Genomic DNA, 27,616 nt, shown 5'->3' with positions numbered 1-27,616 from the left:
TTTGTTTTTCTTTTGTTTTAATTATTTAAATACATATTATTTTTTTTAAATGGCGCGCGGTTCCCCCAATTTTTGATACCCAGCCATGATAAAGCCCAACAGCTGGGTACTGGTATTTTCAGGCTGAGAAGGCCCATGCTTATTGGGCCACCCCAACCTGTGGTCCAATAAGCATGGGCCTTCCCATAATAACTACCATGTTCTACTGAAGATATTCCACTCGCAAATCCACAGGAAACGTCTGCACCACGTGCATTACCCAAAGTGACGGAAATAATCCGTTACAAGATCTGTCAAAGATTTATTGCAGGTTTTCATGTGTTGCATGAGGGTATTGTTGCTGATTTCACCCTCCTTATTGCAAAGATTGAAACCCACAGTAAAAGCAGCTTTGCAGACCAGTTTACTCAAGAAAATTAGCCACCAAATGTAACCAAGCCCTTAGCTTTTGCCCATTACTTAAACATTCATGGCCTAACCTCAGAACACGGCATCAATGTCTGATTGACCAGGGTCCGACACCCGGCACCCCCGCTGATCATCTGCTCTCAGTACCGGCGGCAACAGCAAGAAATGCTCCTTTCCAGAGCTGCTCCGTCTTCTGGTCACTGCCGGGTACTGCACATTTTCCTTCTATTAGGTTGAACCAGAGTTAGATGTGCAGTACCGCGCTGCGGCCACTATCATGAGACGGAGCAGCTCCAGAACTTGGCATTTCTTTCCAGCCGGCACCAAGAATAGCTGATCGCAGGGGTGCAGGATGTCGGACCTCGACCGCTCCGACATTGATGACCTGAGTAGTGGACAGCCTCTTTTAAGCTCCACCAGTGGTGCTCTAAGGAAAAACATTTCTCCCTATAACAACCCAAGAAAGGCTGTCTGTGTAATACCCAGGGGCTTCATATCTTGCAGGAGGGCTAATTTTCGTCCTGGCTTTTAGAGGGAAGGGGAGGGTCCAGTCAGAGACTCGCTTCTATGTCTTTTAGACCACTTCTTTTACAGTAGTTCCATAGAGAAATTTCCTTTCTGTCCAAACCTAAGATTCTCCCGACCCTCGGGCAGCTCTTTCTGCCTTTATCTCCTTAGTCTCTTTGGCGATATGTGTGATCTGTTTTCAGGATTTCTGTATGTTGGAGCTGAAGTGAATGGGTTTCTTTCACATGGTGGTTGATGATCTTCTTTCTCTTTAGGACAAGTTATGGCAGATCATGGAGAAGCTGGAGTGTTTCTTTGGCACACTGGTGGGCTGCAATGTGTACATCACCCCGAGCAGCTCACAGGGCCTGCCCCCGCACCACGATGATGTTGAGGTACGCGGTGGCTTACTGTATACACCATAACCAAACTCAGCTATCTTATTGCGTTATTAGTAGGGATCCGTTCATTTTTCTAGGTTGTGTTGTAATTTTTAATATTTTATATTGTGGGGATTTTAGTTCTTCGCAGTAGATGGCAGTGTCCTACAGCAAGCGAGCCGTGACCAGACACTAAGGCATTAGTCACTGACCGATCTGGTCTGGGTCTGGTACAGACATCATCACTGTTTCTTAGCCCACCGTTTATCTGTATTAAAGGGGTCCGCGTGTTGAATATTTCCCTTCTGTTTATAAATTGATCGCACGTCCTGTATGTATAATGCAGTAATTGTATCAGATCCCTGTATCGGGTCACTGTTGTCCTGTAAATAACATCTGTTCTTGTAGGTTTTTATCCTTCAGGTAGAGGGGCAGAAGCGCTGGCGTCTGTATGAGCCTCTCGTCCAGCTCGCTAGAGAATATGACGTGTCCCCGGCAGACAAGGTCACGACTCCCACTCATGAAATCCTATTAAAGGTAACGTTTCCCTTCGATCTTCCACAGTAGAAGAGTGAGGTCTAAGTATTGGATTCCAGGTTGTGTTTCTCTTTATATTAGGAAGGTGACATGCTGTATTTTCCCAGAGGAACCATTCATGAAGCTGAAACGCCTGCGAGCACGCCGCATTCAACACATGTGACGATCAGCACCTACCAGAACAAGTAAGGACCCTCGTCACTCAGTACATGTGGTTTCTGCATGCAGGATGGAAATTTTTCTATGTGGTGTAAATTAATAATAATAATATTATTATTTATTATTATTATTTATTATTATTATTATTATTATTATTATTATTATTATTATTATTATTATTATTTAAATATATAATATAATTATACCACTACACTACTCACAATGTTAGGGATATTTGGTTTTCAGGTGAAATTTCATCATGATCCTAAAATGCCTTCTAACCTTTTCAGGGAAACCTAAGTTGACCTTCGCTAAACTTCTGGATGCACATATGCAATGTTTCAGCACAGGTGTTTGATTCATGAATCACCCAATAAATTTCGGAGTTCAATTAGAATTGGTATTTAATCAGTCTTCCGCATCATGCTTTTCACGTTTTGACATCATGAGACCAAGACAACACCTAACAATTGATCAACAGTACCTTGTCATTGTGAGGAGTCAAGCAGGATGTCCTCAGACGGATGTGGCCACTGAGCTTAGATTGTCACAAACTGTCATCAGGTTGTAACAGAGATACGGAGAGACTGGAAGAGTCATAGAAAGGTGTAGAAGTGGACTTCATTTGGCCAAATCCCACACTGAGGACCGCTTCATTGTGAGCAATGCCTTCCGGAACCAGATGATGAATGTCATACAACTCTAACACATTTAAGGGAAGTGAGAGGCACCCAAGTGTCACATCAGACAATTCAAAACCGTTGATATCAGCATGGTCTGCATGCTAGACTACCGGTATGAATACTTGACCACACCACCAGGCACAGGTGTCATCGTCTTGTTGGGCGAGGGACCAGTGGGCCTCAGTGCTGTTCACCGATGAAAGTCAATTCACACTGAGCAGAAATGATGGCCGCCAATGATGTTTGAGACACCAAGGATAGTGTTATGCATTAGCCACTGTTGTTGCGCCTTTGGTGGTCTTAGTGTGGGCAGGTGTGTCTAATCAAAATATGACTTCCCAACACTTTGTCAATGGTACAGTGACAGCCCCCACTACTGGAATAACATCATTAATCCAGTCGTTGTGCCGCTGCATAAACAACACAGGCCTAATTCCATCTTCATGAATGACCATGCATCAGCTTATCGAGGTGTCAACATTAGGGAATGATTTTTGGAGACTGGTGACCTCAAATGGAGTGTCCTGCACTTTCTTTAAACCTGAATCTCGTAGAAAACCTATGGGTTCAGCTGAGTCGCCATGTAGAGGCTCATAACTCTGTACCCAAGAACCTCAATGACCTGAGGGCCGCCCTTCTAGAAGAGTGCTATGCCATGCCTCCACAGACAATAACTCCACTTGTCACCAGCAGGAGACGTCACTGTCGGCTGTAATTGATGCTCAAGGCCACAGGACAAGTTGAGACGCTGACATTATTTTCGGGGGGGTATACACACCACCGTTTTTGGCTTTTTACTTCAATAAATTGTTTGAGATGAGGAAATCCCCATAGCATGCTTCTATGTAAATGCTCTACCTTTATGATAAAATATCACTGTATCGTGAACTTTTACATAAATTTCATCCAAAAGCCAAATAGTCTACCTTTTGTGAGTAGCATATGTGTAATTTCCCCCATCTTGAATTTTTTCAGGGAATCTGGAGGACACACTCCGCTCGTTAGCGGTTGGTAAGCCACACCGGTCACCCGGTGTTGGTCCCCCTAGGTATAAGATAGATAGATATATAAGATAGATAGATATATAAGATAGATAGATATATAAGATAGATAGATAGATATATAAGATAGATAGATAGATATATAAGATAGATAGATAGATATATAAGATAGATAGATATATAAGATAGATAGATAGAGAGATATATATATATATATAATATATAGATATATATACATATTATATATATATATATATATATATATATATATATATATATATATATATATATATATATATATATATATATATAATCTCTATATCTCTGTTTGGAAAGGCTGTATACCCTTTTCCCATATACCCTCAGTGGTCACTCTCCTAGGAGACAACAGCATGTCGTCCACAAGGAGCAAAGCTACTAAGGCACAGACTTTTTTCGCGGCCTGTACCTCTTGTGGGGCTATGTTGCCTGCGAGATCCACCTACCCCCACTGTGATCAATGCTCGAATCCTGCCACGCTTGCTCAGCCGGAGCCTCGGGCACTTGTGGGCCCCTCGGCTCATGTAGATCCCCCGGCTCCCCCTGAGCAGTCTGCAGGGACAGAGTCACCGTCATTGGCCTCTTTCGCTGCGACACTCTCCCAGTCACTTTCTCAATCCATTGCACAGTCTATGGACAAATGGTCATCTAAGCTCCTTGAGGCTTTGCAGTCCAGACCGGGCCCTTCACAGGCCCCGGCCCCTGTTAGTTTGTCTCCTCCAGGCCCCTCTCGGTCCGCGCCGCAGCGCGCTCCCAGGATAGCCTCTAGGGCCCAGGCGGAGGACTCCTGCCCGGATCGCAGCCCCAGGCCGGCTAAGCGGCCTTGCTGGGACTCTTCCCCGGCCTCCTCACGCTGCTCTGGATCCCAGCTTGATGACTCTCAGGAAGACGAGGCGGACGTGGGAACTCAGGGCTCTGACCCTGACTTCACCCTTAACCTTGATGCCCCTGAGGGGGACGCCTTGGTAAATGATCTTATTTCGTCCATCAACCAGGTGCTGGATCTCTGACCCCCACCTCCTCCTGCAGAGGAGCCGGCTTCTCAGCAGGAGAAACACCAATTTCGGTTCCCCAAACGTACGCGCAATACGTTTTTTGATCACTCTAACTTCAGGGACGCTGTCCAGAAGCCCAGAGCGGTCCCGGACAAGCGCTTTGCTAAACGGCACCCTGACACGCGTTACCCCTTTTCACCTGAAGTCGTTAAGGGCTGGGCACACTCTCCCAAGGTGGATCCTCCAGTCTCTAGATTGGCTGCTAGGTCCGTTGTCTGTTGCCGATGGCGCATCCCTGAAGGATGCCACTGACAGACAGAGCTCTTGGTGAAGTCTATTTATGAGGCCACTGGCGCGTCTTTCGCCCCGGCCTTTGCGGCCATGTGGGCTCTCCAAGCTATCTCGGCATGTCTGACTGAGATTAATGCCGTCACGCGGAATTCTGCTCCGCAGGTTTCTTCCTTGACCTCTCAGGCATCAGCATTTTCGTCCTACGCCATGAACGCCGTCCTGGACTCCGCTAGCCGTACGGCTGTGGCATCCGCTAACTCCGTGGCAGTCCGCAGGGCCATGTGGCTGCGCGAATGGAAAGCAGACTCTGCTTCCAAAAGGTTCTTAACTGGTTTGCCTTTTTCTGGCGACCGTTTGTTTGGCGAACGGTTGGATGAGATTATTAAGGAATCCTCGGGAAAGGACTCCTCTTTACCCCAGTCCAAACCTCAGAGACCTCAGCAGAGAAAAATCCAATCGAGGTTTCGGTCCTTTCGTCCCTCCGCCAAGACCCAATCCTCGTCGTCCAACCGGTCGGAGAAAGGCCAGAGGAACTCCTATGCGTGGCGGTCCAAGTCACGCCCCCAAAAGGCCGCGGGAGGTACTGCCTCCAAGACGGCCTCCACATGACTCTCGGCCTCATCTAACCACATCCTCGGTCGGTGGCAGGCTCTCCCGCTTTGGCGACGCCTGGTGGCCACACGTTCAAGACCGATGGGTGAGAGACATTCTGTCTCATGGTTACAGGATAGAGTTCAACTCTCGTCCTGCGGCTCGTTTCTTCCGAACCTCCCCACCCCCGCACAGGCCGACGCACTTTTTCAGGCAGTGGACGCTCTAAAGATAGAGGGAGTTGTGATTCCCGTTCCCCTTCAGGAACGTGGTCGCGGATTTTACTCCAACTTGTTCGTGGTGCCAAAAAAGGACGGGTCATTCCGTTCCATTCTGGACCTCAAGCTGCTCAACAGACATGTGAGAACCAGACGGTTTCGGATGGAATCTCTCCGCTCGGTCATCGCCTCGATGTCACAAGGAGACTTCCTAGCATCGATCGACATCAAAGATGCTTACCTCCATGTGCCGATCGCACCCGAACATCAACGTTTCCTGCGTTTTGCCATCGGGGACGAACACCTCCAGTTCGTGGCATTGCCTTTCGGCCTGGCGACAGCCCCACGGGTTTTCACCAAAGTCATGGCATCCGTCGTGGCGGTCCTGCACTCTCAGGGCCACTCTGTGATCCCTTACTTGGACGATCTCCTAGTCAGGGCCCCTTCTCTGGTGGCGTGTCAACAAAGTCTTACCGTCACTCTGGCGACTCTCCAGCAGTTCGGGTGGATCATCAATTTCCCGAAATCCAAGTTGACGCCGACCCAATCACTGACTTACCTCGGGATGGAATTTCATACCCAGCCAGCGTTAGTCATGCTACCGCGGGACAAACAGCTTTCTCTGCAGGCGGGGGTGCAGTCACTTCTTCGGAGTCAGTCACACCCCTTACGGCGCCTCATGCACTTCCTGGGGAAGATGGTTGCAGCTATGGAGGCAGTGCCATTCGCGCAATTCCATCTACGGCCACTCCAATGGGACATTCTTCGCAAATGGGACAAGAGTGCTGCTTCCCTCGACAAGAACATCTCTTTCCCTCGCAACCAAAACATCACTTCAGTGGTGGCTCCTACCCACATCTCTGGCCCGGGGAAAATCCTTCCTACCCCCAACCTGGGCCGTGGTCATCACGGACGCGAGTCTGTCAGGTTGGGGAGCGGTTTTTCTCCACCATAGGGCTCAAGGAACCTGGACTCCAATAGAATCGTCCCTTCAGATCAATATCCTGGAGATAAGGGCAGTATATCTAGCCCTATTGGCTTTCCATCGGTGGCTGGAGGGCAGGCAGATCCGAATCCAGTCGGACAACGCCACTGCCGTCGCCTACATCAACCACCAAGGCGGCACTCGCAGTCGTCAAGCCTTCCAGGAAGTCCGGCGAATTCTGCAGTGGGTGGAAGACACAGACTCCACCATCTCCGCAGTTCACATCCCGGGCGTAGAAAACTGGGAAGCAGATTTTCTCAGTCGTCAGGGCATGGACGCGGGGGAATGGTCTCTTCACCCAGACGTGTTTCGAGAGATCTGTCGCCGCTGGGGAACGCCGGACGTCGATCTCATGGCGTCACGACACAACAACAAGGTCCCGGCCTTCATGGCACGGTCTCAGGATCACAGAGCTCTGGCAGCGGACGCTTTGGTCCAGGATTGGTCGCAGTTTCGACTGCCATACGTGTTTCCCCCTCTGGCGATGCTGCCCAGGGTACTACGCAAGATCCGGTCCGAATGCCGTCGCGCCATTCTCGTCGCTCCAGACTGGCCGAGGCGGTCGTGGTATCCGGATCTGTGGCATCTCACGGTGGGTCAACCGTGGGCACTTCCAGACCGCCCAGACTTGCTGTCACAAGGCCCGTTTTTCCATCTGAATTCTGTGGCCCTCAACCTGACTGCGTGGCCATTGAGTCCTGGCTCCTAGCGTCTTCAGGGTTATCTCAGGATGTCAATGCCACCATGAGACAAGCCAGGAAACCAACGTCCGCCAAGATCTATCACAGGACTTGGCAAATCTTCTTATCCTGGTGCTCTGATAACGGTTTTCCTCCATGGCCGTTTGCATTACCCACATTTCTTTCATTCCTACAATCTGGAATGGACAAGGGTTTGTCCCTCGGCTCTCTCAAGGGCCAAGTGTCGGCGCTCTCCGTGTTTTTTTCAAACGCGTCTAGCCAGGCTTCCGCAGGTCCGCACGTTCCTGCAGGGGGTTTGCCACATGGTTCCACCTTACAAACGTCCGTTGGAACCTTGGGATCTTAACAGGGTCCTGACGGCTCTTCAAAAGCCGCCTTTTGAGCCGCTGCGGGATGTCTCTCTCTCCCGTTTTTCTCAGAAGGTGGCCTTCCTGGTGGCAGTCACATCACTTCGCAGAGTGTCTGAGCTTGCAGCGCTGTCATGCAAAGCTCCCTTCCTGGTTTTCCACCAGGATAAGGTGGTTCTGCGTCCTGTCCCGGAATTTCTCCCTAAGGTGGTATCCCCTTTTCATCTAAATCAGGATATCTCCTTGCCTTCCTTTTGCCCTAATCCAATTCACCAGTGTGAAAAGGATTTGCACTCATTAGATCTCGTGAGAGCACTCCGGCTCTACGTGTCTCGCACGGCGCCCCTGCGCCGTTCAGACGCGCTCTTTGTCCTTGTCGCTGGCCAGCGTAAGGGATCTCAGGCCTCCAAGTCAACCTTGGCTCGGTGGATCAAGGAACAGATTCTCGAGGCCTACCATACGTCTGGGCTTCCGCTCCCTTCAGGGTTGAAAGCCCATTCTACCAGAGCCGTAGGTGCGTCCTGGGCATTGCGGCACCGGGCGACGGCTCAGCAGGTGTGTCAGGCAGCTACGTGGTCTAGTCTGCACACTTTCACGAAGCACTATCAAGTGCATACCTATGCTTAGGCAGACGCCAGTCTAGGTAGGCGAGTCCTCCAGGCGGCGGTTGCCCACCTGTAAGAGGGGGCCGTTTTCGGCTCTTTTTATTGAGGTATTGCTTTACCCACCCAGGGACTGCTCTTGGACGTCCCAATTGTCTGGGTCTCCCAATGGAGCGACAAAGAAAAAGGGAATTTTGTTTACTTACCGTAAATTCCTTTTCTTCTAGCTCCTATTGGGAGACTCCACACCCGCCCCTGTGCCCTTCGGGCTGGTTGTTCTTTTGTGTACACATGTTGATGTTGATTTGTTCTTTGGGTTCATGGTCTTCAGTTCTCCGAACATCCTTCGGATTGAATTTACCCTAGACCAACTTATAAGTTTTCTCCTTCCTGCTTTTGCACCAAACTGAGGAGCCCGTGATCCACGGGAGGGTGTATAGGCAGAGGGGAGGGGTTACACTTTTTTAAAAGTGTAATACTTTGTGTGGCCTCCAGAGGCAGAAGCTATACACCCAATTGTCTGGGTCTCCCAATAGGAGCTAGAAGAAAAGGAATTTACGGTAAGTAAACAAAATTCCCTTTTTTTTCCACCAGCAGCGAACTCTCTGCAGCTTTAAATAAAAGTGAGTAGTAATAAAACCTGGCACTCCAGTGGATGCTTTACTAAATTGTGAATTTATTTACAACCAGGAACAGGTCATGAAAAACAGCTCAATGACATTTCAGTCGACTATAGACAATCATCAGAAATACGCCGTGTTGCTGTGGATTGTAGTGAGTATATTTTAGGCCTCTTTCACACATACGTGCCTCCGGTACGTGTTTGGCAGTTTTCTCACATACACACGGTAACAGGTACATTAACGTAAATTGTACGTTTGTGCGTGTTCAAAAACGGCCGACATGTCCACGTTTCCTCCGGCATCACGGGGGTCTCACAGCCCGCACCCTTACCACACGCATGTAGTATGGATGCGGTTCTGCGTGACACGCACCGGAGAAACACGTGACATTATTTTAAAATTAAAAAAACACATACTCGCCTCCACCAGCCCTGCAGAATCTTCCGCTGCAAACAGTTGCTGCCGACCGCCGCTCATTATGAGCGTATTAAGGAGGTGGGCGTGATGTCACAGGCGCTGATCTCCGCCCCTCCGCTCGGCCAGAAGCAGCATCAGCGGGGAGTGGGCGTGGCTGGAGCCGAAGATTACCCTGGACAGCAGCAAGGACCACGTGAGTATGTAAATTACCGGTTCTCCGTGTGTTATCGCGGATAGCACACGGAGACCACACGTGGACCGCACGTACCGGAGACACGTACTTATCAAAAGCAACACGCAAGGAAAATACCGGTCTCGCGGCACGTGCGTGATTTTCACGTGAGTGTGAGAGAGGCCTTACTCTCAGTGGTGTCCATTGAGGAAGGGCGAACTGTGCAAGCTGTGTGGATCTAGGTACGAGGTACGGTGACATGGTCATTTTCAGGAGAAGCCTATGTCGCCAATGAGCTGTTTTTCACAGGTTGATCCTGATTATAAATACACAATTTTGCAAAGCATCTACTGGAGGGTCTAGTTTCATTACTACCAGTATTGACGGATTGGAAACCAACTCTGGTACCTCATCCCCCTTCACCGGAGGGCCATATATGATTAATTTACTAAATAAAAGTGTACTCGTGTGGCACATACTATTTATTCTTTAATAATGTGTATACGTTGATGGTCATCAAAAGAAAAGTTTATCAGAAAATGTCCTTCAGTCCTCTCTTCTGAGTTTTCTGCTTGTAGTTTTGGGAAGATTCATATTGTTGATGAAAGTAAATGCTGGTTTATTGGACAGCGGATTAGCAGACGTGCACGGTAATGTCCTGTGTCGCAAATTTGCTGTTTTGTCTACAGCTCCTGGGTAGATTATCTGCAGGACGTGATGCCCGCTGTACTGGAGGACGCTGCAAAAGAAAGTGTGGATCTGCGGAAGGGCATTCCACGGCAACAGTTACTGGTAAGTCAGTTGTCTTATAGGGGAACTAAAAAAAAAATTAAAATCTTAAAAAAAAAAAAACCTATTAAAAGAAAAAAATATTACACAGAAAAGATTTTACAAATCCAAAACAGTGAAAAAAATAAAAATATATCAAATTGCGGCATCTAAAAGTCCCTTCTATGGACATGTAAAAGAAAGTAACCCATAGTATAAGCTATAAAAAAAATGTGTTTAAAAGAACTGAAGTCCTCAGTGGTTGATACCTTTTAATGGCTAACTGAAAAGATGGTAATAATTGCAAGCTTTCGAGACTACTCAGGTCTCTTCATCAGGCATGGTATAACACAAAATCTGAAGAGTCACATATTTATACACAACAGGACATAGAATGGGGCAGTAAAAAAAAAACAACAAAAAACAACCAAGTTATATAAAACAGAACTATCACTATGGCAGGGGGCAAACTGTTGTGGCCATAAATACTGCTGCAGTTCAGTGTGAAAGTTTTATTGTCCTCTGATAAGGGTCTGGCCCTGACTGTGACATGCTCGGATGGTCAGAGGAGCACATCTTTTAACTGATGTAAAAAGACATGAATCCATGAGACACATTCATTCCTACTCTGAATGTGTCAAAGGTCATCATAAGTTTGTACTCCCAGAGTCTCCTATCTCTCTCTGGTACTTGAAATTTCCTTTCAATACCAGCAATTTTATGTCCATGATGCTGTGGTCTGAGTTACAAAAATGTTTGGCCACAGGTAGATCCATCCTTTTTTCTCTAATTGTGGGCGGTGAGAATTCATCCTTGTCCTGAGCTGTTGTCCGGTCTCCCCTACATACAGACCCCCAGTTGGACATTTGGTACATATAATTAAGTACACCACATTGGTTGTGGTGCAGCTGAAGGTACCTGGGATCTTGTAGTCCTGATGTGATCTGGGAATCTTTATCTTGTCTGTTGTCAGTATTAATGGACAGGTCTTGCATTTTTTCTGGTTGCAGAGAAATGTTCCTGTTGGTGTTGGAGAAGACAGGGAGCTTCTGACAATGATGCTTCTTAGATTTGGGGGCTGTCTAAAACACAGAAGTGGGGGTCTGGAAAAATAGATTTTAACCGGGCATCTTTTTGCAGTAATGGTTGTAGTTTCCGTGCAGCTCCTCTAAGCACCTCCAGATGTGGATTGTAGGTGACTACAAGGGGGACCCGGTTGTTTTCTTCTTTAGTTTTATAATGTAGGAGATGGTTTCTTGATATTCTGGTGGCTCTTGTAATCTGGTTTTCAATTGTTCTTGGGTGGTAGCCTTGATTCAGAAAGGTCTTTCTTTGTCGCTCCATTGGGAGACCCAGACAATTGGGTGTATAGCTTCTGCCTCCGGAGGCCACACAAAGTATTACACTTTAAAAAGTGTAACCCCTCCCCTCTGCCTATACACCCTCCCGTGCATCACGGGCTCCTCAGTTTTATGCTTTGTGTGGAAGGAGGCACACATCCACTCATGCATTCTCATTTTAGTTATATCGGTTGGAAGAAAAGTGGGCCCCCACGGGGCCCCCGGCATGTTCCCTTCTCACCCCACTACGTCGGCGGTGCTGTTAAGGTTGAGGTACCCATTGCGGGTACAAAGGCCGGAGCCTCATGCCGTTTTCCTTCACCATCCCTTAGCGGCTCTGGGAGAAGTGGGATCCTGACCGGTCATCCATTTACTGGGACCGTGCTCCATCCGCAGCCCCTGTGGGAATCTGCCGGACAGGAGTCTATTCATCCTCAGGGACCGGGCCCTGCATCTCTAAGGTACTCTGTGTCCCCATGGGGGCTGTTCATGGAGCGCCTTCATCCCGAACGCTGCAGCAGCTGCTGATTTGTGAAGACCGGCGGACTTCCGCGCCGACCGCGCCTGCTTGTCGGCCGCGGTCTTAAATTTAGTCCCCGGCTTCATTGCGGCCTAATAGCAAAACTCCCGCCCCCGGGCCTGTCTGTCAGGGGTAAGGGCGGGACTGCCGACCTGACGTCGGATGTGAGGGCCGGAGCATCCTGTATGTTTCCTCCCCCCTCACTGATCACTGTGGGGACCCCAGATTCCCGCACTTTTCTAGCGCCGCCCACGGCTCCACTCCTCCCCAGAGAGCTCCGGCAGCCATTTTTTTGGCATTCTGCCGGTGGAGGATTTCCAGGAAAGAGCTCTGCAACTCTGGGAGACCTAAGGCAGGGAATCTGGAGGACACACGCTCCGCTTTTTAGCGGTCGGTAAGCCGTGCTGGTCCCCTTAGGGTGCCGGAATAGATACTAACTATATATATATATATATATATATATATATATATATATATATATATATATATATATATATATATATATATATATATATATATATATATATTATATATTTCTGTTCGGTCGGGCTATATACCTTTTCCCATATACCCTCAGTGATCACTCTCCTAGGAGACAACAGCATGTCGTCCACAAGGAGCAAGGGTGCCAAGGCACAGGGTTATTTTGCGACCTGTACCTCTTGTGCGGCTATGTTACCTGCGGGTTCCACCTACCCTCACTGTGAGCAATGCTCGACCCCTGTTTTGCTTGCTCAGCCGGAGCCTCGGTCACTAGTGGGCCCCTCGGCTCAGGTAGACCCCCCCCTGCTCCCCCTGTCCAGGCGGCAGGGACAGAGTTTGCCGTTTTTGCTGAGAAACTCTCGGAGTCACTTTCACAATCCATGGCTCAGTCTATGGACAAATGGTCTGCCAAGCTGCTTGAAGCTTTGCAGTCCAGACCGGTCCTTACACAGGCCCCGGGCCCTGTTGGATCGTCGCCTCCAGGCCCCTCTCTGTCCGCGCCGCAGCCCGCTCCCAGGGGGGGCCCTAGGTCTCACGTGGAGGACTCCTGCCCGGACCACAGTCCCAGACCGGCTAAGCGGGCTCGCTGGGAATCTTCCCCGACTTCTTCACGCTGCTCGGGTTCCCAGCTTGAGGACTCTCTGAAGGACGAGGCGGACGTCGCAGCTCAGGGCTCTGACCCTGACGTTGCTCTCAATCTTGATACACCTGAAGGGGACGCCATAGTAAATGACCTTATCTCGTCCATCAACCAGGTGTTAGATCTATCTCCCCCGCCGCCACCTGTAGAGGAGTCGACTTCTCAGCAGGAGAAACACCAGTTTCGGTTCCCTAAACGTACACGGAGTGCGTTTTTCGATCACTCTAACTTCAAAGATGCTGTCCAGAAGCCCAGAGCGGTTCCGGACAAGCGCTTTACGAAGCGCCTTACTGACACACGTTACCCCTTCCCCTCTGACATTGTTAAGGGTTGGGCTCAATGTCCCAAGGTGGATCCTCCAGTCTCTAGATTGGCGGCTAGATCTGTGGTATCGGTTGCAGATGGCTCTTCGCTAAAAGATGCCACTGACAGGCAGATAGAGCTCCTGGTGAAATCCATCTATGAAGCCACGGGCGCGTCTTTTGCCCCGGCTTTTGCAGCCGTGTGGGCACTCCAAGCTATCTCAGCTTGTCTGGCTGAGATTAATGCGGTCACACGTAATTCTGCTCCGCAGGTTGCGTCTTTGACTTCTCAGGCGTCAGCTTTTTCTTCCTACGCCATGAACGCAGTTCTAGACTCTGCTAGCCGTACAGCGGTGGCATCCGCTAATTCTGTGGCAGTCCGCAGGGCCATGTGGCTGCGCGAATGGAAGGCAGACTCGGCTTCCAAGAGGTTCTTAATTGGCTTGCCGTTTTCTGACGACCGATTGTTTGGCGAACGATTGGATGAGATTATTAAGGAATCCAAGGGAAAGGACTCCTCCTTACCCCAGTTCAAACCGAAGAGACCTCAGCAACGGAAAATACAATCGAGGTTTCGGTCCTTTCGTCCCTCCGCCAAGCCCCAGTCCTCTCCTCTTCGTCCAGCAGGCCGGAGAAAGGCCAGAGGAACTCCTATGCGTGGCGGGCTAAGCCACGCCCCCAAAAACCCGCCGGAGGCAATGCTTCCAAGACGGCCTCTTCATGACTCTCGGCATCCCCGAACCGCATCCTCGGTCGGTGGCAGGCTCTCCCGCTTTTGCGACGCCTGGTGGCCACATGTTCAAGACCGATGGGTGAGAGACATTCTGTCTCACGGTTACAGGATAGAGTTCAGCTCTCATCCCCCGACTCGTTTCTTCAGAACCTCTCCGCCCCCCGCGCGGGCCGATGCACTTTTTCAGACGGTGGACGCTCTGAAGACAGAGGGAGTTGTGATCCCTGTTCCCCCCCAGGAACATGGTCGCGGCTTTTACTCCAACTTGTTCGTGGTGCCAAAGAAGGACGGTTCGTTCCGTCCCGTTCTGGACCTCAAACTACTCAACAGACATGTGAGCATCAGACGGTTTCGGATGGAATCTCTCCGCTCGGTCATCGCATCGATGTCACAAGGAGACTTCCTAGCATCGATCGACATCAAGGATGCTTATCTCCATGTGCCGATCGCACCCGAACATCAACGCTTTTTGCGTTTCGCCATCGGGGACGAACACCTTCAGTTCGTGGCATTGCCTTTCGGCCTGGCGACAGCCCCACGGGTGTTCACCAAGGTCATGGCATCTGTTGTGGCGGTCCTACACTCTCAGGGCCACTCGGTGATTCCCTACTTAGACGATCTTCTGGTCAGGGCACCCTCTCAGATGGCGTGTCAAAACAGCCTTACCGTCGCTCTGGCGACTCTCCAGCAGATCGGGTGGATCATCAACTTCCCAAAATCCAAGTTGACACCGACCCAATCACTGACTTACCTCGGGATGGAGTTTCATACTCAGTCAGCGGTAGTCATGCTACCGCTGGACAAACAGCTTTCTCTGCAGGCAGGGGTGCAATCTCTTCTTCGGGGTCAGTCACACCCCTTGAGGCGTCTCATGCACTTCCTGGGGAAGATGGTGGCAGCGATGGAGGCAGTGCCCTTCGCGCAATTCCATCTGCGGCCACTCCAGTGGGACATTCTCCGCAAATGGGACAGGAGGTCGACTTCCCTCGACAGGAACGTCTCTTTCCCTTGCAACCAAGACATCACTTCAGTGGTGGCTCCTTCCCAACTCTGTCGCAGGGAAAATCCTTCCTACCCCCAACCTGGGCTGTGGTCACCACGGACGCGAGCCTGTCAGGGTGGGGGGCGGTTTTTCTCCACCACAGGGCTCAGGGAACCTGCACTCCGATAGTCATCCCTTCAGATCAATATTCTGGAGATAAGGGCAGTGTATCTAGCCCTATTGGCTTTTCATCGGTGGCTGGAGGGCAGGCAGATCCGTATCCAGTCGGACAACGCCACTGCCGTCGCATACATCAACCACCAAGGCGGCACTCGCAGTCGACAAGCAAGCCAGGAAGTCCGACGGATTCTGCAGTGGGTGGAAGCCACAGCTTCCACCATCTCCGCAGTTCACATCCCGGGCGTAGAAAACTGGGAAGCAGATTTACTCAGTCGTCAGGGCATGGACGCGGGGCAATGGTCTCTTCACCCAGACGTGTTTCGAGAGATCTGTCGCCGCTGGGGAACGCCGGACGTCGATCTCATGGCGTCACGGCACAACAACAAAGTCCCGGCATTCATGGCCCGGTCTCAAGATCACAGAGCTCTGGCGGCGGACGCATTAGTTCAGGATTGGTCGCAGTTTCGACTGCCTTATGTATTTCCTCCTCTGGCGATGCTGCCCAGAGTGCTGCGCAAAATCAGGTCCGACTGTCGTCGCGCCATTCTCGTCGCCCCAGATTGGCCGAGGCGGTCGTGGTACCCGGATCTGTGGCATCTCACGGTGGGTCAACCGTGGGCGCTCCCAGACCGCCCAGACTTGCTGTCACAAGGGCCGTTTTTCCATCTGAATTCTGTGGCCCTCAACCTGACTGTGTGGCCATTGAGTCCTGGCTCCTAGCGTCCTCAGGGTTATCTCAAGATGTCATTGCCACCATGAGACAGGCCAGGAAACCAACGTCCGCCAAGATCTATCACAGGTCTTGGAGGATCTTCTTATCCTGGTGCTCTGATAATGGTTTTACTCCCTGGCCCTTTGCCTTACCCACTTTTCTTTCATTCCTCCAATCCGGAATGGACAAGGGTTTGTCTCTCGGCTCTCTCAAGGGACAAGTATCGGCGCTATCCATATTTTTTCAAAAGCGTCTAGCCAGGCTTCCGCAGGTCCGCACGTTCCTGCAGGGAGTTTGCCACATAGTCCCACCTTATAAGCGTCCGCTGGAACCCTGGGACCTTAACAGGGTGCTAACGGCTCTTCAGAAACCACCTTTCGAGCCGCTGCGGGATATCTCTTTATCACGTCTTTTTCAGAAGGTGGCATTTCTAGTGGCAGTTACATCGCTCCGTAGAGTGTCGGAGCTGGCAGCGCTGTCATGCAAAGCCCCCTTCCTGGTTTTTCACCAGGATAAGGTGGTTCTGCGTCCTGTTCCGGAATTTCTCCCTAAGGTGGTATCTCCTTTTCATCTCAATCAGGATATCTCCTTACCTTCATTTTGCCCTAATCCAATTCACCAATGTGAAAAGGATTTGCACTCATTAGATCTGGTGAGAGCACTCCGGCTCTACGTGTCTCGCACGGCGCCCCTGCGCCGTTCAGATGCGCTCTTTGTCCTTGTCGCTGGCCAGCGTAAGGGTTCGCAGGCTTCCAAGTCAACCTTGGCTCGGTGGATCAAGGAACCGATTCTTGAAGCCTACCGTTCTTCTGGGCTTCCGCTTCCTTTGGGGCTGAAAGCCCATTCTACCAGAGCCGTGGGTGCGTCCTGGGCATTGCGGCACCGGGCTACGGCTCAACAGGTGTGTCAGGCAGCTACCTGGTCTAGTCTGCACACTTTCACGAAACACTATCAGGTGCATACCTATGCTTCGGCAGACGCCAGTCTAGGTAGGCGAGTCCTTCAGGCGGCGGTTGCCCACCTGTAAGAGGGGGTCGTTTTCGGCTCTTTTTTTATCGAGGTATTCTTTTACCCACCCAGGGACTGCTTTTGGACCTCCCAATTGTCTGGGTCTCCCAATGGAGCGACAAAGAAGAAGGGAATTTTGTTTACTTACCGTAAATTCCTTTTCTTCTAGCTCCTATTGGGAGACCCAGCACCCGCCCCTGTTCCCTTCGGGCTGTTTGTTCTTTTGTGTACACATGTTGTTCATGTTGAATTGTTCTTTTTGTTCATGGATTTCAGTTCTCCGAACATCCTTCGGATTGAATTTACCTTAGACCAATTTATAAGTTTCCTCCTTCCTGCTTTTGCACCAAAACTGAGGAGCCCGTGATGCACGGGAGGGTGTATAGGCAGAGGGGAGGGGTTACACTTTTTAAAGTGTAATACTTTGTGTGGCCTCCGGAGGCAGAAGCTATACACCCAATTGTCTGTGTCTCCCAATAGGAGCTAGAAGAAAAGGAACTTACGGTAAGTAAACAAAATTCCCTTTCTTTATCGCTCCTAATTGGGAGACCCAGACGATTGACGATTGGGTGTATAGCTACTGCCTCCGGAGGCCACACAAAGCACTACACTTAAAAGTGTAAGGCCCCTCCCCTTCTGCCTATACACCCCCCGTGGGGTCACGGGCTCCTCAGTTTTCATGCTTTGTGCGAAGGAGGTCAGACATCCACGCATAGCTCCACTGTTTAGTCAGCAGCAGCTGCTGACTTTGTCGGATGGAAGAAAAGAGGGCCCATATAGGGCCCCCAGCATGCTCCCTTCTCACCCCACTTTTGTCGGCGGTGTTTGTTAAGGTTGAGGTACCCATTGCGGGTACGGAGGCTGGAGCCCACATGCTGCATCCTTCCCCATCCCCCTTAGGGCTCTGGGTGAAGTGGGATTTTACCGGTCTCCAGGCACTGAGACCGTGCTCCATCCACAGCCCCTGAAAGGAACTGCTGCATATGGAGCTGAATATCATCAGGGACAGGGCCCTGCTTCATCAAGGTACTCTGTGTCCCCACACAGACGCAGACACACTGCAGCATTGCTGGGTGTGTTAGTGCGCCGGGGACAACAGCGCGCACGCTTGTGCCACTGCTCACTACAGCTCTGCTGAAGGAGTATATGTATTTGGAACTGCCGCGCCGGCCGCTGCTGTCAGTTTGCTGCGGCGCGGCTGGGACTTGTGGTGCGCCGGGGACTTCCGCGCTGGCCGTGCATGTATGACGGCCGCGCTTATTACTCGAGTCCCCGGCTTTTGCGGCCTAGTTTCGTTTCGTTCCCGCCCCCAGGCCTGCCAGTCAGGGGAAGGGCGGGACGCTGTGCAGAATGTCAGCACAGAGGGCTGGAGTCTACTTTACATACTCCAGCCCTCACACTGGGCACAGTGGGACACCAGTTTCCCGCACTTTGTCTGAGGCACGCCCACGGTCCGCCCCTCTTCACAGAACGCCGGCAGCCATTCCTGTGTGCAGTCTGAGCTGGAGAGGGGAGACAAGTTTTGGGAGACCCAGACACGGGATTCTGGCGACCACACACCCGCGTTTGAGCGGGCGGTAAGCGGCGCCTCTGGTGCTGAACCCACTTGTGCCGAAGTGTACATTTGTATTTTTATGCTTGTACGCTATACATTGCACTGTACGGTCGCTGGTGCTTCCTGGCTATATACCCTCCTAGATTGCTCAGAGGAGACAACAGCATGTCATCCGCAAAAAGCAAGGGTGCCAAGGCACAGGCTTTCTATGCTGCTTGTACCGCATGTGAGGCTTCTTTACCGGCAGGTTCCACTGACCCCCCACTGTGTGCAGTGCTCGGCCCCTGTGGCAACTGCTCGGCCGGGGCCTCTGCTAGAGGTGACCCAGGGAGAACCACCTGTGAATACTGTCCAGGTGACGGGGACAGAGTTTGCAGCTTTTGCTGATAGATTGTCTGTGACTATGACTAGAATTCTAGAAACGTTGCAGTCTAGACCAGTAACTCAGACCATGGGCACTGTTCAATCATTGCTCCCTGGTCCCCCTCTGTTGGAACAGCCCCGGGCTCCGGGGGTGTCCCATGCATCCCAGTGTGACGGTTCGGACACGGACGACAGTCCCAGACAGCCTAAGCGAGCTCGCTATGAGCGGCCCTCGACTTCATCACACTGGTCAGGGTCCCAGCAGGAAGGCTCTCTGTGTGATGAGACGGAGGTAGCTGATCAGGATTCTGATCCTGAGACCGCTCTCAACTTGGATACACCTGATGGGGACGCCATAGTGAATGATCTGATAGCGTCCATCAATAGAATGCTGGATATTTCTCCCCCAGCTCCTCCAGTGGAGGAATCAGCTTCACAGCAGGAGAAATTCCATTTCAGATATCCCAAGCGTAAATTGAGTTCTTTTCTGGACCACTCTGACTTTAGAGACTCAGTCCAGAAACATCACGCTTATCCAGATAAACGTTTCTCCAAACGGCTTAAGGACACACGTTATCCCTTTCCTCCTGACGTGGTCAAAGGCTGGACCCAGTGTCCCAAGGTGGATCCCCCTATCTCCAGGCTTGCGGCTAGATCCATAGTTGCAGTGGAGGATGGGGCTGCACTTAAAGATGCCACTGACAGACTAATGGAGCTCTGGTTGAAATCCATCTATGAAGCTATCGGCGCGTCGTTTGCTCCAGCATTCGCTGCCGTATGGGCACTCCAAGCTATTTCAGCTGGTCTTACACAGGTTGACACTGTCACACGTGCATCTGTGCCGCAGGTGGCATCCTTAACCTCTCAAATGTCTGCATTTGCGTCTTACGCGATTAATGCTGTTCTGGACTCTACGAGCCGTACGGCAGTGGCGTCCGCCAACTCCGTGGTTTTACGCAGAGCCTTGTGGTTAAGGGAATGGAAGGCAGATTCTGCTTCCAAAAAGTGCTTAACCAGTTTGCCATTCTCTGGTGACCGACTGTTTGGTGAGCGGTTGGATGAGATCATTAAACAGTCCAAGGGTAAGGATTCATCCTTACCTCAGCCCAGACAAACCAAACCCCAGCAGAGGAGGGGACAGTCGGGGTTTCGGTCCTTTTGAGGCTCCGGCAGGTCCCAATTCTCCTCGTCCAAAAGGACTCAAAAGGATCAGAGGAACTCAGATTCTTGGCGGGCTCAGTCACGCCCAAAAAAGACAGCCGGAAGACCCGCTACCAAGGCGGCTTCCTCATGACTTTCGGCCTCCTCTCTCCGCATCCTCGGTCGGTGGCAGGCTCTCCCGCTTTGGCGACATTTGGCTGCCACAGGTCCAAGACCGTTGGGTGAGAGACATTCTGTCCCTCGGGTACAGGATAGAGTTCAGTTCTCGTCCTCCAACTCGATTCTTCAGAACGTCTCCGCCTCCCGACTGAGCCGATGCTCTTCTGCAGGCGGTGTGCACTCTAAAGGCAGAAGGTGTGGTGATCCCTGTTCCTCTTCAGGAGCAAGGTCACGGTTTTTACTCCAATTTGTTTGTGGTGCCAAAAAAGGACGGGTCCTTCCGTCCCGTTCTGGACCTAAAACTTCTCAACAAGTACGTAAAAGCCAGACGGTTCCGGATGGAATCCCTCCGCTCCGTCATCGCCTCAATGTCTCAAGGAGATTTCCTAGCATCAATAGACATCAAGGATGCTTATCTCCACGTGCCGGTTGCTCCAGAGCATCAGCGGTTTCTACGGTTCGTTATAGGAGACGAACACCTTCAGTTCGTAGCTCTGCCTTTCGGTCTGGCGACAGCCCCACGGGCCTTCACCAAGGTCATGGCAGCAGTAGTAGCAGTCCTGCACTCTCAGGGACACTCTGTGATCCCTTACTTAGACGATCTGCTTGTCAAGGCTCCCTCTCAAGAGGCATGCCAACACAGCCTGGACGTTGCACTGGAGACTCTCCAGAGTTTCGGGTGGGTCATCAACTTTTCCAAGTCAAATCTGACCCCGACCCAATCGCTAACATATCTTGGCATGGAGTTTCATACTCTCTCAGCGATAGTGAAGCTTCCGCTGGACAAACAGCGTTCACTACAGACAGGGGTGCGATCTCTCCTTCAAGACCAGTCACACCCCTTGAGACGCCTCATGCACTTCCTAGGGAAGATGGTAGCAGCAATAGAGGCAGTCCCTTTCGCGCAGTTTCATCTGCGTCCACTACAGTGGGACATTCTACGCCAATGGGACGGGAAGTCGACGTCCCTCGACAGGAACGTCTCCCTTTCTCAGGCGGCAAAGGAATCTCTTCAGTGGTGGCTTCTTCCCACCTCATTGTCAAAGGGAAAGTCCTTCCTACCCCCATCCTGGGCGGTGGTCACGACGGACGCGAGTCTGTCAGGGTGGGGAGCGGTTTTTCTCCACCACAGGGCTCAGGGTACGTGGACTCAGCAAGAGTCCACCCTTCAGATCAATGTTCTGGAAATCAGAGCAGTGTATCTTGCCCTACAAGCCTTCCAGCAGTGGCTGGAAGGGAAGCAGATCCGAATTCAGTCGGACAACTCCACAGCGGTGGCATACATCAACCACCAAGGAGGAACACGCAGTCGGCAAGCCTTCCAGGAAGTCCGGCGAATTCTGACGTGGGTGGAAGACACGGCATCCACCATATCAGCAGTTCACATCCCAGGCGTGGACAACTGGGAAGCAGATTTTCTCAGTCGCCAGGGTATGGACGCAGGGGAATGGTCCCTTCACCCGGACGTGTTTCGAGAGATCTGTCGCCGCTGGGGGATGCCGGACGTCGACCTAATGGCGTCCCGACACAACAACAAGGTCCCAGTCTTCATGGCGCGGTCTCATGATCACCGAGCTCTGGCGGCAGACGCCTTAGTTCAAAATTGGTCGCAGTTCCGGCTCCCTTATGTGTTCCCACCTCTGGCACTGTTGCCCAGAGTGCTGCGCAAGATCAGGTCCGACTGCCGCCGCGCCATCCTCGTCGCTCCAGACTGGCCGAGGAGGTCGTGGTACCCGGACCTGTGGCATCTCACGGTAGGCCAACCGTGGGCGCTACCAGACCGACCAGACTTGCTGTCTCAAGGGCCGTTTTTCCTTCGGAATTCTGCTGCCCTGAACCTGACTGTGTGGCCATTGAGTCCTGGATCCTAGCGTATTCAGGATTATCTCAAGACGTCATTGCCACCATGAGACAAGCTAGAAAACCAACCTCCGCCAAGATCTACCACAGGACGTGGAAGATATTCTTATCTTGGTGTTCTGCTCAGGGAGTTTCTCCCTGGCCATTTGCATTGCCTACTTTTATTTCCTTTCTACAATCCGGTTTGGAAAAAGGTTTGTCGCTCAGCTCCCTTAAAGGACAAGTCTCAGCGCTATCTGTATTTTTTCAGAAGCGACTAGCACGGCTTCCTCAGGTACGCACGTTCCTGCAAGGGGTTTGTCATATCGTCCCTCCTTACAAGCGGCCGTTAGAGCCCTGGGATCTGAACAGGGTTCTAGTTGCTCTCCAGAATCCGCCTTTCGAGCCTATGAGGGATGTTTCCCTTTCTCGACTTTCACAGAAAGTGACTTTTCTAGTAGCGGTCACCTCGCTTCGGAGAGTGTCCGAGCTAGCAGCGCTCTCATGCAAATCTCCCTTCCTGGTGATTCACCAGGACAAGGTGGTTCTGCGCCCGATTCCGGAGTTTCTCCCTAAGGTGGTATCCCCCTTTCATCTCAATCAGGATATCTCCTTACCTTCTTTGTCCTCATCCAGTTCATCAATGTGAGAAGGATTTGCATTTGTTGGATCTGGTGAGAGCACTCAGAATCTACATTTCCCGCACGGCGCCCCTGCGCCGCTCGGATGCACTCTTTGTCCTTGTCGCTGGTCAGCGTAAAGGGTTGCAAGCTTCCAGATCCACCTTGGCTCGGTGGATCAAGGAACCAATTCTTGATGCCTACCGTTCTGCTGGGCTTCCGGTTCCCTCAGGGCTGAAAGCCCATTCTACCAGAGCCGTGGGTGCGTCCTGGGCATTACGGCACCAGGCTACGGCTCAGCAGGTGTGCCAGGCGGCTACCTGGTCGAGTCTGCACGCTTTCACCAAGCATTATCAGGTGCATACCTACGCTTCGGCGGACGCCAGCCTAGGTAGACAAGTCCTTCAGGCGGCGGTTGCCCACCTGTAGAAAAGGACTGTTTTTACGGTCCTGTCACGAGGTGTTATTTTACCCACCCAGGGACTGCTTTTGGACGTCCCAATCGTCTGGGTCTCCCAATTAGGAGCGATAAAGAAGAAGGGAATTTTGTTACTTACCGTAAATTCCTTTTCTTCTAGCTCCAATTGGGAGACCCAGCACCCGCCCTGTTTTCTTAGGGATTTTTGTTTTTTCGGGTACACATGTTGTTCATGTTAAATGGTTCAGTTCTCCGATGTTCTTCGGATTGAATTTGTTTTTAAACCAGTTATTGGCTTTCCTCCTTCTTGCTTTTGCACTAAAACTGAGGAGCCCGTGATCCCACGGGGGGTGTATAGGCAGAAGGGGAGGGGCCTTACACTTTTAAGTGTAGTGCTTTGTGTGGCCTCCGGAGGCAGTAGCTATACACCCAATCGTCAATCGTCTGGGTCTCCCAATTGGAGCTAGAAGAAAAGGAATTTATGGTAAGTAACAAAATTCCCTTCTCTTCTGAGGCCCTCAAGGTGATTGTCTCTATCTGTACTGTTGGAACATATCCGATTGTACCTGATAGCCTGGCTGTATACAATAGAGTTTTTTTATATGTTTTGGATGAAAACTGTCCCATTTCAGGTATGTTGGATGGTCAATTGGCTTCTTGTACAGGGATGTCTCTATTTCATTGTTCCGTAGTTTAATGATTGTGTCCAAGAAGTTGATTTCAGTGCAGGAAAATACAGGAACAGATGCCAATTCTGTGGTGAAGCTTACAAAATTCATCCTCACCCATAATTACTTTGCATTTGACAATGACATATATCTACAGGAGACTGGGACTGCAATGGGAAGCAAAATGGCACCACAATATGCAAATTTCTTCATCGTTCCTTTGGGAGACCCAGACCATGGGTGTTTAGCTTCTGCCTCCGGAGGACACACAAAGTACTACACTTAAAAGTGTAGCTCCTCCCTCTGAGCTTATACACCCCCTGGTGAGCAGACCCAGCCAGTTTATCGCTTTGTGTCAGGAGGCATACATCCACACATGCATTCTCATCTGATTTGTTTGATTTTTGAAAAGAGTTTGAAGAAAAGCAGGTCCATGTCTGGACTCCCGGCATGTCCCTTCTCACCCCACTGTGTCGGCGGTGTTGTAAGGTTGATTTCCAAGGCTGGAGCCTTACATGCCGCGCTCCTTCACCATCCCTCATGGGCTCTGGCTTGAAGTGGGAGCCAGCACGGTCTCCATGCCTAGCAGGAGACCGGTCTCCATCCGCAGCCCTTCAGGACCCTGCTGGACCGGAGCACTCATCCCCAGGGACCTGGCCCTGTGTCTCGGCAGCTAAGTACCTGAGACGTTTATGTATGGGGGTCCCTGTGCTTTATTGTTTGGGGAGAGTGTGTTTGCTGTGTTTTTTAAGACCTTTCCGGCGGGTTCTCTAGCTGTCGCACGAGAACCGCGCCGATGGTGCCTGCTCGTCGGCTTCGCCGCTCAAATTTAGGCCCCGGCTTCGCCAGAGGCCTAGTTTCTGTTTCACTGCCCTCGCATGTCACTCATGCAGAGGGACAGGCTCGGCTCCGCCCGGCGGCCGTTCTGCACAGGGGAGGGACACTCCCCACTGCTGTGTGTGTCTCCTCCCCTGTAGGTTTCTATGGCCCTCCAGATCCCGCTCTTCAGAGCAAAGTCCCGCCCCCCTCTCTTCGCTCCGGCGGCCATTTTCTCAGAGATTCACTCAGACGCTGGTCTGCGCTCTGCATCCCTGCTGGGTGCTGTGTTTGGAGGTCCGGGCTTTGGGATCTGGAGGGCACACAAACCGCTTCAGCGGTCTGGTAAGCCACAACCTCCGGTTGTGCACCTCTGTATATACTCTCTGGGGTTCATTCTCTTGCAGAGCCCCCACTCCAGCAGCATGTCTCACACGAGGAGCAAGGCTCCAAAGCTTTATACTGTATGCGCTGCATGTAACCTCCTGCTGCCTGAACCAAGCATCTATCCACATTGTGATGCCTGCTCTAACCTGGCGGTGCCACAGCCTGGAGTCTCACCCCCAGTGGTCTCTCAGGCTGCTCCTGCTCCTGTGGCTGAACCCCCGGCTTGGGTAGAATCCTTTTCTAGGTCTATCTCCCAGTCTTTTGCTGAGTCCATGGGACTTCTGTCCAGGACTTTGCTGAACATGCATCAGCCCCCTTCACAGGGTGCCTCTGCTGCTAGGGGTCTCTCAGGACCGGAGCTCACAGAGGATTCATCATCTGGTCCCAGACCCCGTCCTCCTAAGAAGAGACGCAGGGTTCCCTCTCCTTCCTCGTCCCGCGGCTCTGATTCAGGAGCTGACTCGCAGGATGAGGAGGATGCCTTTACGGGGGGCTCGGAGGTTAACTCCATGTACCCCATTGATCTGTCCGAAAGTGACTCAGATGTTAGTGATTTGATTGCTTCCATTAATTCTGTACTGGATCTCAATCCGCCAGTATCAGAGGAGCAACCCTCTCTGGCAGAAAAGCACCAGTTTACCTCGCCTAAGAGAGCAAAGAGTGTGTTCTTTAACCACTCCAGTTTTCAGGCCACTGTGACCAAGCCCAGGGCCTGTCCTGACAAACTCTTCCCAAAGCGTGGTTCTGATGACCCCTTTCCACCTGAGGTGGTCAAGGAGTGGGCTCATTCCCCAAAGGTAGACCCCCCGGTGTCTAGACTCTCAGCCCGGACCGTTGTGTCAGTGGCTGATGGCACCTCCCTTAAGGATTCCACTGACCGCCAGATTGACCTTCTGGCCAAATCCGTATATGAAGCGGCGGGGGCCTCGTTCTCCCAGACTTTTGCAGCACTGTGGGCTCTCAAAGCCATCTCTTATCGCTTCTCTAGAGGGGATGCATTCCCTCGCCAGGGAATCTATGCCCGAAATGGTTGCCTTAACTTCCCAAGCTTCAGCTTTTTCATCCTATGCCATGTCTGCCATGCTGGAGGCTTCTCACCGCACTGCGGTGGCTTCGGCTAATTCCCTCGCTATCCGCAGGATCTTGTGGCTTCGAGAGTGGAAGGCAGATGCTTCTTCAAAGAAGTACCTTGCTGGGCTCCCTTTTGCTGGGTCCCGGCTGTTCGGAGAAAAGCTGGATGAAATTATTAAGGAAGCTACTGGCGGGAAGAGTACTTCCATGCCACAAACCAAAACCAGGAAACCTGTCCAGGGTAGGAATCAGTCGAGGTTTCCCTCCTTTCGTTCCTCCAACTGGTCGTCCTCAAAGCCTTCGGCCTCGTCCACTAACTCAGCCAAGGACCAGAAATCCAGCTGGCGCCCAAAAGCGTGTCCACAGAAGACCGCAGGAGGTGCTGCCGCTAAGGCAGCCTCCTCGTGACTATCTGTCCGCGCCAGCAACGTCCTTAGTCGGTGGCAGGCTCTCCCACTTTGGCGACGCGTGGTTTCAACACGTATCCGATCAGTGGGTGAGGGATATCATCTCCCACGGCTACAGGATAGAATTCTCTTCCAGCCCGCCAAACAGATTTTTTCTCTCAACTCCCCCCTGCTCCAAGGCCGCCGCCTTCTCACAGGCCGTGGCATCCTTGCAGGCCAACGGAGTAATTGTACCGGTTCCCGCCCGGGAACGGTTCAGAGGTTTCTACTCACATCTCTTCCTAGTCCCCAAAAAGGACTGTTCCTTCCGGCCCATCCTGGATCTCAAGCTTCTCAACAAGCATGTTCAGGTGCGGCATTTTCGCATGGAGTCTCTGCGATCAGTCATTGCCTCAATGACCCAAGGGGATTTCCTGGCATCCATCGACATCAGAGATGCCTATCTGCATGTGCCAATTGCAGTTTCACACCAGCGTTGGCTACGTTTTGCAATCGGAGACGATCATTTTCAATTCGTGGCTCTCCCCTTCGGGTTGGCCACAGCTCCTCGGGTATTCACCAAGGTCATGGCAGCAGTGATTGCGGTCCTGCACCTACAGGGGTTGGCAGTGATTCCTTACCTGGACGACCTTCTAGTCAAGGCTTCATCCAGCGCGGACTGTCAGCGGAGTGTCTCGCTCACTCTCGCCACTCTAGCCCAATTCGGGTGGCTTGTCAATCTTCCCAAATCCACTCTGACTCCGACCCAGAGTCTCACGTACCTAGGGATGCAGTTCGAGACTTTGCCGGCACTTGTGAAGTTTCCCTTAGTCAAACAGCAGTCCCTCC

At 51.5% G+C, this 27,616-nt stretch overlaps 1 protein-coding gene across 2 annotated transcripts in view; it reads left to right on the top strand.

The window, feature by feature from the left end:
* The window catches only part of RIOX2 (ribosomal oxygenase 2), a 73,918-nt gene that overhangs the window by 5,124 nt on the left and 41,178 nt on the right, over positions 1-27,616 (top strand). For both annotated transcript variants that reach the window (XM_075335129.1, XM_075335130.1), the window contains exons 3-6: positions 1,191-1,310; positions 1,704-1,832; positions 1,914-2,017; positions 10,346-10,448. In XM_075335129.1, the coding sequence (XP_075191244.1) occupies positions 1,191-1,310; positions 1,704-1,832; positions 1,914-2,017; positions 10,346-10,448 (456 nt within the window). The remainder of the gene's footprint in view (positions 1-1,190; positions 1,311-1,703; positions 1,833-1,913; positions 2,018-10,345; positions 10,449-27,616) is intronic.

The sequence above is a fragment of the Anomaloglossus baeobatrachus genome, chromosome 2, assembly GCF_048569485.1.
Source record: "Anomaloglossus baeobatrachus isolate aAnoBae1 chromosome 2, aAnoBae1.hap1, whole genome shotgun sequence".
Taxonomy (NCBI): Eukaryota; Metazoa; Chordata; class Amphibia; order Anura; family Aromobatidae; genus Anomaloglossus; species Anomaloglossus baeobatrachus.
This window is presented reverse-complemented; position numbering and strand designations above follow the sequence as displayed.